This window comes from Paralichthys olivaceus, chromosome 4 (genome assembly GCF_024713975.1).
Source record: "Paralichthys olivaceus isolate ysfri-2021 chromosome 4, ASM2471397v2, whole genome shotgun sequence".
NCBI classification, from domain to species: domain Eukaryota; kingdom Metazoa; phylum Chordata; class Actinopteri; order Pleuronectiformes; family Paralichthyidae; genus Paralichthys; species Paralichthys olivaceus.
The window spans coordinates 4,888,835-4,902,442 of NC_091096.1; the positions used below are offsets into that span (position 1 = coordinate 4,888,835).

A 13,608-nucleotide genomic window follows, 5' to 3' on the forward strand; every position below is an offset into this window, starting at 1 on the left:
GTATTTACAATATATTACAAACAAATAAGATTAAATATCGTATAGGTAATAATTAACGATAATAATATCATTTGTTTTTCAGTTATGATTAATCGTTATATGCCTGCAAATTAATAGTAATAATAATTATAATGTGTGCTGCAGATTGGAGTGTGAATATTTCATTAAGGTCACATCAGCTCTGGTGGAAGAAATAATATCATTGGTTGAGTTTAACTTCAGTGGTTAACGACAAAGAATCTCAGTTTATACACTTCACACATTTCATTTGCTAACCTTTGCACCTTACTGTGACCGTTCTGTCATTTAGCAGCAAGGTTTGTTAAGTCTTTAACAAATACACTTTTATTAATGACACACAGACACACATTATGTACATTATATAATATCCATTAAATGTGCTTCACCAAGAAGGATAAATTAAAAGGAAAGAAAATAAAAGATCTCTTAGGATAAGCAGAATATAAGAGTCATAACTACTCACCGAAAAAACTGAACTGTCTTTTTTAATGTGATAGAAAAAGCTGATTCTCTTGCTCCACCCACTTCTCTCGGCCAATTAGATTATTTCTGCCACAAGATCATCGCTGTGTTCGAGAAACGCACTTAAAACTCCAATCTGTGCTCCAGTCATTTTATCTCATCTTCAGAATTAAGATGCGGTGCTGCGGATCTTAATTGAGCAGATCATTAACATCACACTTCATTATCATTAACCATCAGAAAACATCATTTTCACATCAAACTCCTGCTCCATGTTCCACACACACACACACACACACACCACACACACACACACACACACACACACACCGCCACGTGCTCATGATCATACGAACATCATGTGAGCACATCATGCATGAAGATGCAGGAGCACTAAACCTTTTCTCAATTGCATTTTCATCACAGACTGCAATTGCCTGCATTCTCAGCTGCTCACTTTTTTTTTTTTGTTCTTCTTCATTTTCTGTCCTCCCAGCTTCATGCTTTCAAAAAAGAAAAGGCAGAATCATGCTCCAGATGTGTTGCACTTGCCAAATATTATGTAACGTGTCAATTGAATACGTTTCAGGAAGAACCTCAAAAGCTCAAGATCTTCTTAACAACCATGAATGTCAGTGAGGATTATTGCAACGTGTGACAGATGAATAATTTGGAAGTGATTCTGTGCGCACACACTCTAACGCATGGCTTCTTTGCATCGCTCTCACCTTCTCCAGGAGTTCTTTTTGTTATGAAACTGCAAATGCATTCGCTGCCTGCCTGATCTTTTATTTTGTTTTTTTTTCTTGTTGTCCCTTCCCTTTCTCTGTTCCTCTCCCTCCTTTCTCTCTCTGACTCTTCTATCTTCCCTCCTTTCGGCTTGTAGAGGATGTTTCTAATCTCACTGCGAGCGATGTCATGAATCGAGTAAATCTAGGATATTTGCAAGGTAATTTATGTGCTGTTTATAACTCTTATCTACAACATGTGTGGTGGTTACGTTCCCGTCCTGGGGAGAAAGAGTTTCTTTCCTTTCACCAGCATCCATTAAAGACTATTGCACGGAATTTATCCTCCGAATTAGAAGATGTTTGTCTTCTTCTCACTTCTCCTTGTTTTGTTACAGATTATTTACATTAAATTATTAATCAACCGATCAGGAAATTAACAGTGAATGCCGTTGCTTAGAGTTGCAGGACATTTCAGAGCACCCGTATACAGAGGGGACCAGGCCGTCAGGTTAGCTCGTTGATCACAGTTTCTGCAACTTTTACTGCATGAGTGTGTGTGTGTGTGTGTGTGTGCAGTATGAGTGTGTGTCTGCGCGTGTGTGTGTGTCTGCGTGTGTGCGCGTGTGTGTCCTGCCAGAGTTAGCGGTAGCTCAGCAGCCAATCTATCTCGCTCTACTATCTGTCTCTCTATGTGGTCTTCTCTCTGCATTGTGTTCCTGTGAGGTGACGTCCCAAATGGCAAAAAGAGTACGGCAGGGCATAAGAGTATGGCTTACAGAGTGGAGCGGAACACATTATGTCTGTGGATGGAAGGTTAGATGTGTAAATATAGAGAAGTATGTGAATCAGACATGTTCTGATGTCGAAGTTAAAGAACCGAGAGGAGGAGAGGAGAGTTCTTCACCTCGTTATTTTGTTATATCGCAACTTTTTATCATTTTATATATACGATGGCCACTCGACAGCTGAGACTGACTCACGATCGGTCAAGTGCACGAATCGACCGAACCTCGATTCCACAGCTCCGCACCACGATCACTGCTGCACAGACTCTAGGCTTCTATTTCAGCTTCATTGTTGGACACCTGGAGGAAGCGAAGACTTGTTGTCCATCTTTATATTCAGTCTTTGGTCCGGATTTAAAAAGTAGAGCCTCTTCCGGCAGCTGCAGATCAGACCTCCACAATGTTGAGGATGAAATTTTGGACTGTTCCTCCCACACAGCTGCTCCAGCTCAGACATATTTTTAGGATGTCTGGTGTGAGTTTCTCTGCTGGGTTAAAGGGGACCTGTGCTGCTCATTTCCAGCTCTTTATTTTTATTCTGGGACTCCACTAAAGTCTCTTTGCATGATTCACAGTTCAAAATGTCTGCCTGTGCCTGTGCAGCTCCTTCAGTGGAGCCTCTGACTGAGACAGACAATATTAACTCAGGCCTCCTTCAAAACTTTCTCCGGTCGTTCTGCCGTCTCCAAACAACAGCACAGTTCATTGAGAATCCAGGAGTACATTCACTACCTGCAGTGATATTCAAGTAAACCGTTAATCTAATGTCCTGGATAACAGAGCCCCAGTGAAATCATGCACTCAACACTTATCAGATATATTTGTGAGGTTTCTTTTTCTTCCTCTAATTGCACCAGACTTCTACCGACTAATTGAAAATGAGTGTTTCCTGTGGCCATGGTATAATCCATATTTAATGCAGAGTAGTCAAGTGTGGATTAGCGAGGAAAGCTGCTGTCAGTCCACCATCACTCACAAATCCTGCCTGCGCCATTTCTCTCCACTTCCTCATCGCTCCTGAACAAAAGTAACCTCCGGCAGGTTGACCTCTTCCACTCTCACACTCCCAATGTGTTCTGCTTCACTCTGCGTTTGGTTTGAGTCACGCTGCGTTTGGTCCAGTCTGACGGATGCTGGAGCATGTCCTCTGTGTCTGTGGGTGTGTCACCCGGGGCGGGTTGTGTGGGGTCGGGCCGAGTGTCGTCCGTTGGCATGGCAGCCTGCCGCCTGTTGGTGGAATGCGATGGAGATCAATATGTTGCGTAGCCGCGGACGCTGTCTGCATGTTGGCTCCGTTCTGAAGCTGCGCATGGGGTCCTGTTTGAGTCAGCGGGCAGCATGGGCCTCCTCTTCCTCCACAACGTGCCCCGTCAGTAACGGTTAGCCCTTCTCTCTCTTCCACCCCGCCTGGCTTTATAAAGGGCCACACGCAGGTGGGTTGCCATGGAGACATACGTGCTCTCCTCTCCCTTCCTCTGTCCATCACGCAACACCAGTAGGAGCCGCTGCCAGAGAGCAATCAACACTCATACATACAGACACAAATCACACACACACACACACACACACAGTAATATGACTCATCTGAAGAATCAGTGCTAAAGGTTTCCTCTTATTCTATCAACTATAAAAAACAGTAATTTTAAAAATTTTAAAATGGATTCCATGGTTGGTTTAGTGACATAAAAGTTAAAAAAGAAAGTTACAACTGTAAATTAATTTTAAGGTTTAATAAATATTTAATACAGAAACAATTTGCATGGCCAATTTAATTCATCTGAATATTTTGTTTTGTGAATAGTGAAACAGTTTATCACTTTATTTCATTACATTACTAAAAAAAAAAACCTGCTGCTTATTTTCCCTTTGAAACCGTATTTGTCAATTTGATTCGTAAATTAATTTGCTCTGACAGTTAACTGATATTTAAAGCTCCGATATCGTTAGTGAGTTGAGGGAAAGAACATCCCCAAAACTCTTTCCCTGTAAATTTCCTCCCACTCGGCCTCAAACAGTTGACGGTGGGTTTCTCTGCCTTTGTCCCCAGTGGAAGGTTGAAAGAGGGTTGGAGGGCTCATTTCCTGGCTGATGTAGTGTGACATGGAGGAGGGGGAGGGAGCGCCTCTGACGGTCTTTTCTGTCTCTTTTACAGACGAGATGAACGACCACCAGAACACGCTGTCGTACGTCCTCATCAATCCTCCTCCCGACACCATGCTGGAGCTCAACGACATTGTGTAAGACTCACAGCTTGTGTTTCACTGCTCTCGCTTTGCTTCCATTCATCCAGTAAACTTTAGATTTAAATGTGTCAGTCTGCGTTAGAAAAATGTCTGTAACTTTTTTCAAAAACTGACGTCAGGATGGCCAGGAGTGTGATGCTGAGAAAGAAAAAAAGACTTGAACTTCTCCCTTAAGTTTTCTGTTTCATTTTTTACACATTTACTTGCATCATTTGTGTTGTGTACAAACAAGTACACTGTAAATGTGGTCCTGTTAATTATCGCGTCTCACGGCTTCTCACTCTTCCCCAGTCTGGACTGTGAATTCTAACTTTTCGGTTTATTTTGCAGCTCAAGTTTTATCCAACTTTGGAGTAAATCTTCACCCTGGTGCACAGTTCCTGCTCCGTGCTGCCAGATAATGTTGATTTTCATGTCTTCAGGTACATTATCCGGTCCGACCCGCTGGCTCACATGCCGGAGGACTCGCAGGTGGGGCAGGCTCGAGGCACCAGGAATCAACAGGAGTTTGGCACAGAGACGAGAGACGAGACCCACCTCTGAAACCCCCCCAGTGCTTCACACTCTGACCCTTAACCCTCTCAGCTCAGAGCTTGTTTGTCTCACAATGATGAAGGTTTGTCCCGGGGCCAAGAACAAGCGTCCACAGTGAATGTGCATTAGTTGTCTCTCAGCCTCAGACCAGAAGCAATGAATATATGAAGGGACTGTGCTGAGAGACCTGCTGTTTCCCACTGAGCTGCTACAGAAGGATGCATGAAGAGTGCCTCGTCATCGCCCCCTACTCCCCCTCACACGCCCACGGAACGAGCACACGTCGCCCTCGCCAAACAACCTGAGAAGCAGGCACTGCTAACGACTCCCAAACCAAAAGTCTGAGGGATGTGATCGCTGTTGTGAGAGGTGTCAACGGTTTTCTGTTATTTTTCTTCTTCTCACTTCACTCATGCCACTCTTTTTTACTTCTGACAATTAGTTTCCTGAGCATTGAAGATAAAATATGATCAAGTGAAAAAACAGAACATGACATTTACACAGGAACGTAAAATTCAAGGTTTACGGTTAAATGACAGTAAATCAGCTGTTTCGTTTCTTTTTATTCCCTTTTTTCCTTTTTGCTTTAATCCCTGTCCGTCGTCAGTCATGTTTTATGAAGAGAAACATCATCCATTCATACATTCACCATGAAATTATAGCACACGTGAACTTTAATTTAGTTTTTATTCTCTTTATCTGACGGGACTTTCATTGTCGTAATGATCATCTATAATTATTTACGCTACATTCACACTTTGATCAACCCACTGCGTCATCCTTCTCTGCTGTGTTTTTGGAAACTGAACTTTTTCTTGTTGTAATTGTTGAAAAGTGATTATTGTTCATTTATTTTACTATTTATTTGAATCATATCTACTCTACTGTATGTGCCATTTTTGTTCACTTTATTTCTCGTATTTTTTATATTATGTATTTAAAAGAAATTGCACATTACCAGTATGTGCCACTGTGCATCTATTTTGTGATGTCAGTGTTTATTTTGGAGTCTGACCGATACATGATACATGCATCTGCAGGAGAGAAATCCCAAAATAATTTCAGTAAATAAGAAATAATTATATCTAAAAATATTGAATTTACTGTTTATCATAGTTCAGCACCGGTTATTGTAGCTCTGAAGTGTTAAAAGCCGCTTTCATATATACATGAGTCTTATTTTCTTAGAAATTAGGTTGTTAATATTTGTTATTTAAGCTTTTTATTTTTTTTTATTTTTTTTTTTCAGCTGTAAAATGTCTTGATCGTAACATTACAAACCCCTTAAATATCCAAACTTAAAGAAGTGATCAGTGTTTTGTAATTTTCTTTCTTGCTCTTTTTTTTTAAGCAGTTTGACATATTCTCATAGGGCCTAGGCTCTTATTTTGAAACCTCAGACAGGAAGGAATCGTGTTAATATTGCGAGTCACGGTCACTTTAATCATCACGTAAATACACACGTGATCGATATTTACTGTCCAGAAATGATCAAATGATCGTACATCGCGGATTATTGATCGTAATGAGATCGTACACATGCGATCAGTGTCGTACATCTGAGAGTTCCAACATACGTCAACTGCAATGGGACATTTTCATCAATGGTGAAATATGTCGTCATCGATTAGTTTGAGCTCATATCGACGTCAGTATCGGGCTAAAATCCAGTATCTGTCAGGTTCTAGTGTTTTGTTGAAATATTATTCTTGTAACTTGAATTCCTTCGAAGTCGATGGTAAATATCCTTTTGATCTTTCGGGCTCATAACTCTCATCATGTTGGAGCGGTAGTGGAACAGCTTTGCACAAATACTGACACCGGCACAGTTAACGTCTATTTTTATCTTGTAATCTACAGACAGGTCCAGAAGTCTGACTCCACTTGACCCACTCTATTTCCAGAAATGTATTTGGAACGTACTCGAGCTGAAAATGAAGTGCTCTCCTTTTCCAGATTGTTCAGGTCACACTCTCTGTGCAGTATTTATTTTTCCTTTATCATTTATCAGCTGCGGGTTTACTTCGATCACTGGTAAATAGTAACTTTATACTTTCATCGCTTCTGTGATTCTGTGATTAAAAAGTGAAACAGGACTTGAACTATTTTTGCACTAAGCTCTGCGGAGGAGTCAAGAGCATAAGAGCATGACCCTTTAATCTGAATCTGTACAACACAGCCGACAGTATTCAACCATTCCAGTGAGGCTAAGACCATGGACTCCTGTCGATTTTAATTATCTTGCAATTCTTTGCAAACGTGCTGTGTTATGTGCCATTTTTATTTTTTGTATGTCCAAGAAATATCGAGCGATGGTCACGGTGAAGTAATCTGGGATGGGCTTAAGCTATTTTCATGTTTTTACGATGTATTTTGCGAAGATTCCAGTTAAAATGAACTCTTTGCTCGGTAGCCCCCCCTCCAGGAGAGTCGGTTTACAGGGCAGGAGAGCTGAGGAGTGGAAGCGTGAGCAACCAGCGATGGAAGATATATACGATCAGCGTACAAATCATTTAGCGTCTTCCCCGGGTCCTCACTCCACAAAGAAATCACTTCAGACCTCCTGCTGTCATACTCGCAAACAACCACAAGGGGCATGTAAACATTAAAAAGCATGTTTTGATATACGAGCTTGCCAAGAATGAAACGTTTTGTACATTTAGCAGGACACTTCACGTGAGGTCCCGTTGCTAGAGAAACCCATAATCGAGTCAACTGCTTGCAAGTTGGAGCCATTATTTGATACTGTGTATTTATATGGATGGAACGTGCATGTCGTCTCGGTGTTACCTCCAGTTTATGATTTCGAGTCGTCGTGAAAAGAGGAGTTTGATCCATTTTGTACTATTTCTTATGAGAAGCGAGTGCACTTCTCCACATGTACAACATGAACGAATAAATGCTGCATGCAGCCAGACCCAACCAACAACACGGTGTCTTTATTGGATCTAATAATCTTGTCTGCTTTGATTCATTCCTCTGCTCTGATTGGCTGGAGGCCTCAAGCGCAGGACTTCCTGCAGATTTAGGGTCTTGAATTTTCATTTTTCGGTGAACTACCCAACAATAAACCCAACAAAGAAGAAGAGGAAGTAAAACTTAAGAACCAGGTGGTTTCATATTTGTTATTTGAAGCTGTCATCTTATTTGCCAGCTGTAAAATATCCTGCTCATTACGTTCGTGACCAAAGTTGGGGAGAATAATGTTTAAAGTATAATTTAAAGAATTATATTAGTAGCTTGACGTACTCTCATATCTTCATGCTAAATATAAAACTAGAGGAGCAGGACGGTAGCTTAGCTTATGCTAATGTAGCAGAGGGAATTAAATGCTGATTATAGTCGTAAACAGCTAGCAAGTAATGTTAGTTGTTTACGACTATAATCAGCATTTAATTCTCGTTTTTGACATTTTCCTCGTGTGTCTTGTGTCGACCAAACAACACATAACATGTTCATTTGTTGTTTTTGAATTTACCTTTATTAGGATTCACATAAAGACTGATCTATATCTACTTCATTATAATTACAGAACTCAGGGAAAATAAACTTTAATCAGTGCTGGTCGGAAGATTCTGAAATCAAGCTAGCTGTTTTCCTTCTAAGCTAAGCTTACAGTCTCCTGGCTGTCGGCTCTTGTGTAGTTTACAGACACGAGTGTGGCCCAACACACACACAGCAATTCAACAAACTTAACAGAAATACTGTTGAGAATTAAACCTAATAATTGTGAAATATGTCGTTATCGATTAGTTTGAGCTCATATCAACATCAGTATCGGGCTAAAATCCAGTATCAGTCAGATTCTACTGTTTTGTTTAATTATTATTCTTGTAACTTGAATTTATCTGAAGTCGATGGTAAATATTCATTTGATCTGTTGTTAATCTGTGGATTTAATGGACTCTCATTAAAATCATATTCATGTGTTCATTCAATTCTTACCAAGAAAGTGAATGACTGAATTTCAGTGCTGATTAATTTCATTTCATTTAAAGAATTCTGGGGTTAAAACTCCAAAACTATATAATTCACAAAAAAACTCTTTTCTAACGCCGCTGCTTGTTGACATGTATCTGTCTCCACCTCTCTCGCGTCCAGCGGCCGTTGTTCTGGGCGACCTCGTGCAGCAGGTCCATGAAGGCGTACTCGTTGCCATGCAGCAGCGTTTCGTCATCTGGCGAGGCTCCACCAGGGGGAGCCTTTGAGCCGGTGCTTCTGTTTTCCGCCCCCGCAGCTTGTTTTGATTCTTTCCTCTGCTCTGATTGGCTGGAGACCTTGAGCGCAGGATTTCCTGCAGATTTAGCGTCTTGACTTGGGGTTTTATGACTCGTCCGTCTCGCTGAGGCCGGGTCCTCTCTCTTGAAGTCCGTGTGGACCTGAGTTCTAAAATCTTTCATTTCATTTTGCTCCATTTCTTCTTCCTTCTTGTCAGAAATAGAGGGATGCTCCACTTTGTTTCCAGTCTTCTTTACTTCACCAGGGAACGTCTCAGTCTCATTTCCCTCCTCCTTCATTTGACATCTTTCCTGCCACTGAACTGCAGTCGGAGGCCAGGTGGAAACCCTCCCCATCACTTTTCCCATCTGTGACCTTTGACCTGACCTGTCGGTGGACCTTTGGTTGAGATTCTCAGGACTGGCTTGGTTCTGATCGGTGCTGATGCTCAGATAAGGAAGAGCGTCAGCGCCGACAGAAACACACTGAGAGTTTTCCTCCATCTCGTTGCCGTCATCAGGTTGTTTCTCATTTTTCTCACTTGTGTTTTCTGCCTGATTTCCTCTCGTTGCTTCCGCTTCATTTTCCACTTTCTTCTTTGCGTCTTGTGACTGAGCCTCCGAGTCATTTTGTGCAGTCACTTGATTTTTCCCGCACACACCAAAAGGAGCGATGAAGAGAATAGCATTAGCCGACTTAGCTCTGACTCCAGTGCGCGGCCTCCTCCAGGCCTCCTCTGGGTCTGTGTTCTCAGAGCGTCCTGCAGATCCATTGTGACTCGATCTTCTCTCTGCTTCCAACTCGCTTCTCTCTTCTCTCGGACGATCGGGCGTCACAGCTTTGTTGCTGCGTTTCCTCCGGAGCTGCACCGTCAGGAAACACAGCACACACAGCGGCACACACAGGAACGCTGCAGAGGAGAGTCAGCAGAAAGAAAGTTGTTTAGTTTTTTAATAAACAGGCAAAGATGTCAAATCTTAAAAATACTTACCTATCACAAAGATGAGCGAACACACTGTATTTGTGTTGGATGATGATTCTGAAGTCGCACATTTTTCTAGAAGAAACCACAGAAACATGAAACATGAATTATTCCTGCAATGGATGAGCGATGTCTGAAGAAAGACACAAACTCACCAGTTCCTCCAGAGTGTGACGTGACAGACGTCTCCGTCTCTGATGATGGTGACGTCACATGTGTTGCTGTGGGAACAGAGACGCTTAACTAGAGACACACACGTAAGTCCATGCAGTCGTCTGAATGTGATATTTAAAATTTGAATATTTGAATCTGTATCAAAACACAAAATGTTTTTTGACAGACTCATGACAGAGTTATAGATCATATTTATCACGCAGCTGTGGCGCCATCTGTTGGTGAAAAACCATAAACAATTAAGGGTGAGAGAAGGTGCGTGTGTCTTTTTTAATTGATATTTTTGATGAATGAATTCATAATTCTTCAAAAAGTATATTGCTCCTGTTATTTTACTGACGAAGACATTAAAAGAGTCTGAACACAAACTGAATATAACTCGACTCTGAAATCTGAAACATGAAGAAGCTCGTGTACCAGACTGAGACGTTTTCAAAGCGGAGGCATCAGTGGACGTCTCCGTCTCTGATGTTGACTGTGATGCAGTTGTCAAAGGTTTTGCTTGAGGGAACAAAACAAGAGACTGATGATAATTTCGCAATAAAGATTTAGGGTTAGTAGTAATTTCCTTATAAGTGATATTTCTGACAAATGCCTGCAAAACTTTTAGTTCTCATCATTATGGAATTGGAGAAAGTGTTTGTTTCATCATCATCTCTGGAGAAGCAGATGTACCGGAGGATGTCGGCCCGTCAGTGGGTTTTGAGGAAGTCGGCCCGTCAGTGGGTTTTGAGGATGTCGGCCCGTCAGTGGGTTTTGTGTGAACAGATTGTGACTCTGACGTTGATCCTGGCTCCGGTGACGTCATGCACACCGTCACGTTCCACACCGGCTGACCCCTCAGGGCGGGAGGCGTCTGGCAGGTGACCTCCATGTGTCTGTCCAGCTGAGATCTGCTCTGAAGATCTGACAACAGAAACACATTTATTCTACTTTGAAACACACAAGGTCTCGTTGTTGTTTGTCTTTATATTTCTCAAACCTTTGAGGAGAACCACAAAGTCCTCAGCTCCACAGGAACAGTCCCAGGGGTTCCTGTCCAGGCCGACCCTGGTGGACCTGAGCGACCTGAGCAGCTGCGGCGAGAGCCGAGTCATCCTGTTCTCCGACAGGTCCAACTCCGTCAGGTCGACCTGCGAGAGGAAACTGTTCGGACCCAGGGTTGTGATTCTGTTCTTGTTCAGTCTGAGCTCCGTGAGGCTGACGAGGCCGCTCAGCTGGGACTCGTTCAGGGCTCGGATGTGGTTTTCTGTCAGGCTGAGCTCTGTGAGGACATCAGGGCGGCCGAACCACCTCCAGGTCACATGGGTCAACATGTTCCTCGTCAGACTGACGCTCGTCAGGTTCAGGAAGGAACCGAAGGCCCCTTCAGCGACGGCTGTGACGCCGGCGTTGTCCATCCTGAGCCTGGTTACAGAGGTCAGGTTGTCACTGTGGAACACGGTGGAGTTGATCTCCCCAACGTCACTCACGTACATCGCCAGGGTCGAATAACCCGGACTGAAATCTGAGAGATTCAACAAGGAAACAATGATTTCTCTGTTGCAGCAGCGTGGTCTGATGATGAACACGTTTTTATTGAAATAAACTACAAGTTCAGTTTTTACTCTTTATTTATTTACCATTTACACGTTTATCACCTCCATTACTGAACAGACTGAGACTAAACTTGGTGGAAAGATGGAACATGAGCAAAGAAAGAAACTGTTGGATCTGGACAAACTTTCTTTAGCTTAGGAAGATTCACAGTTTCCTGCCAAAGGTTGAGGTCCGTATTTGGAGCAGACAATAAAAATTAAAAAAAACATGCTTTTGATGCCATCTAGTGGTAAGGATGTTCAGTGTCACACTACACGCAATCAAATCATATCAAGGTCCAACACTTAGTTTAACACTAATATCATGAAAATGAGAAAAATGTAAAAAAAAAAAAAAGCCTAATTTCTAATTCGTCTTGTGTCTGTTACTTTGATCGATGTTTAATGTTTTTAGAGGATTCATGCTCCAGCTCTCACTCACACTGAAACTGGAGTGTCAACATTTTAAAAGTGTTTTAAGGAAGGAATCTAAAAATCCAACATTCAGTTGAAACACCGATATTTAAGTTTCTCTAAAAGTAAAGTGCTCGAGTTAAAGTTCCCTCACGTGCAGGGACGTTCCTGCAGATCAGAACTCGTCCTTCTGCGTCACACGAGAAGCTGAACTCCACGTTCAGCAGCAACAAAAGCAGAACAACGAGAGCTGAGGAGAGAGATCACAATGAGTGTGGACGTCAACGTGTTCTGTTCTGTTCATGAGGATGAAATCAGAAACTCTCACCTGTCATGGTGATCGGTCTCTTCAGTGCAGGATGGAGATGAAGGTCTGTGTCTTCCTGCAGGGACAGATCTCTGACTGGTGGTCTTGTGATGACCTGAGCTCACCAGGTGTGACAGAGGAACACCGTCGCTATGACAGACCGCAGATCGCCACGGTTACGAGCACCGGCGTTGATGTGTTAGAGGAGACGCTGTTCCAGTTGGTCGATGGAGTGAGAGGGGCCAGAGGAGACCACGGGACAGTTTCACACATTTAACTTTAAATATATTTTTCTTTTTTTCTGCTTAAAGAAGATTCAGACAACAAAGAAGAAAATAAACCTCAGGATAAAGCGATGTGTAAAAAATACCAACATCAGTGTGGTGTTTATAAAACATGAGCTTCACGGATGAAAAAATGAAATCAAGCCATGACGAGAGAATAAGAGTGAGACACGAATTTACTGGGAACTTTAAAAATATGTAATTAACCTGTTAAATACTGGGCTATTATTATTATTATAAGAGCAATGGAAACATACTTTTATCACGAGTTCTTATTATTCTTGTGTTGTGTTAAAAAAGAATTGTTGGGGAAAATAAATCTGATCATTCGTGAATAAAGTCAAGAGAAATGTGTCCTCGACCTCTCAGGAGTCATTTCACTGAACGGTGCGATTTCAATATCTTTCAATCTCGTGAATATATTTGGTTAACATTGTCAACAATATCAATTTAAGACTTTAATAAATTTAAATCTTCATGTCACATATGAAAGATAAGAAGGAAGAGTCTGAGAATTATTTACTCATAACTGAAGAGAAGGTGAAGTAGAGAAAAGTTACCTCTCAAACTACAAACAGAGACACTGAGTGTTCTTGTTTGTAGTTTTATTAGTGAGCTAACGTCTGGATTAATTAATCTTATAAACACATTAATATTTTGTAAGATAAGATTTTAACATATTTAAGGCCAATGAGTGAATCTGAGACGTTTTAAGATGCAGCAGAAACACTGATAGTTTTCTTCTTTGCTTTAAGACTTACACAACCCAGTGAGATTAGTTTTTACTGATGGATGAAAATAAAAGTTTCAGTGAGAGGACGGAAATAGTGAATGTGTTAAATGTTAAAATCTGTGCGGTGCCTAAAAACTAGCAGA

The 13,608-nt window shown here is 41.7% G+C and overlaps 2 protein-coding genes across 19 annotated transcripts in view; one reads left to right on the forward strand and one right to left on the reverse strand.

Annotated features, from left to right (window-relative positions):
* The window catches only part of LOC109636998 (potassium channel subfamily T member 1-like), a 161,211-nt gene extending 153,506 nt beyond the window's left edge, over positions 1–7,705 (forward strand). For 9 of the 18 annotated variants that reach the window (XM_069523378.1, XM_069523380.1, XM_069523379.1 and 6 more), the window contains 4 exons: positions 1,370–1,432; positions 1,672–1,722; positions 4,152–4,236; positions 4,665–7,705. In XM_069523378.1, coding sequence (XP_069379479.1) covers positions 1,370–1,432; positions 1,672–1,722; positions 4,152–4,236; positions 4,665–4,785 — 320 coding nt within the window. In that variant the 3' untranslated portion in view covers positions 4,786–7,705. Of the gene's footprint in view, positions 1–1,072; positions 1,115–1,369; positions 1,433–1,671; positions 1,723–4,151; positions 4,237–4,664 lie in introns of all 18 variants that reach the window. The other 9 variants (XM_069523382.1, XM_069523383.1, XM_069523386.1 and 6 more) reach the window with 3 other exon arrangements.
* Positions 7,706–7,867: 162 nt separating this feature from the next.
* On the reverse strand, positions 7,868–13,556 carry LOC109637000 (uncharacterized). The gene is made up of 8 exons (XM_020099084.2): positions 12,470–13,556; positions 12,296–12,391; positions 11,133–11,657; positions 10,826–11,056; positions 10,568–10,651; positions 10,132–10,197; positions 9,986–10,051; positions 7,868–9,904 (listed from the first exon to the last, which is right to left on the reverse strand). The coding sequence occupies exons 1-8, from the start codon at positions 12,474–12,476 to the stop codon at positions 8,826–8,828; spliced, it is 2,154 nt and encodes a 717-aa protein (XP_019954643.2). The 5' UTR covers positions 12,477–13,556; the 3' UTR covers positions 7,868–8,825.
* Positions 13,557–13,608: the final 52 nt, after the last annotated feature.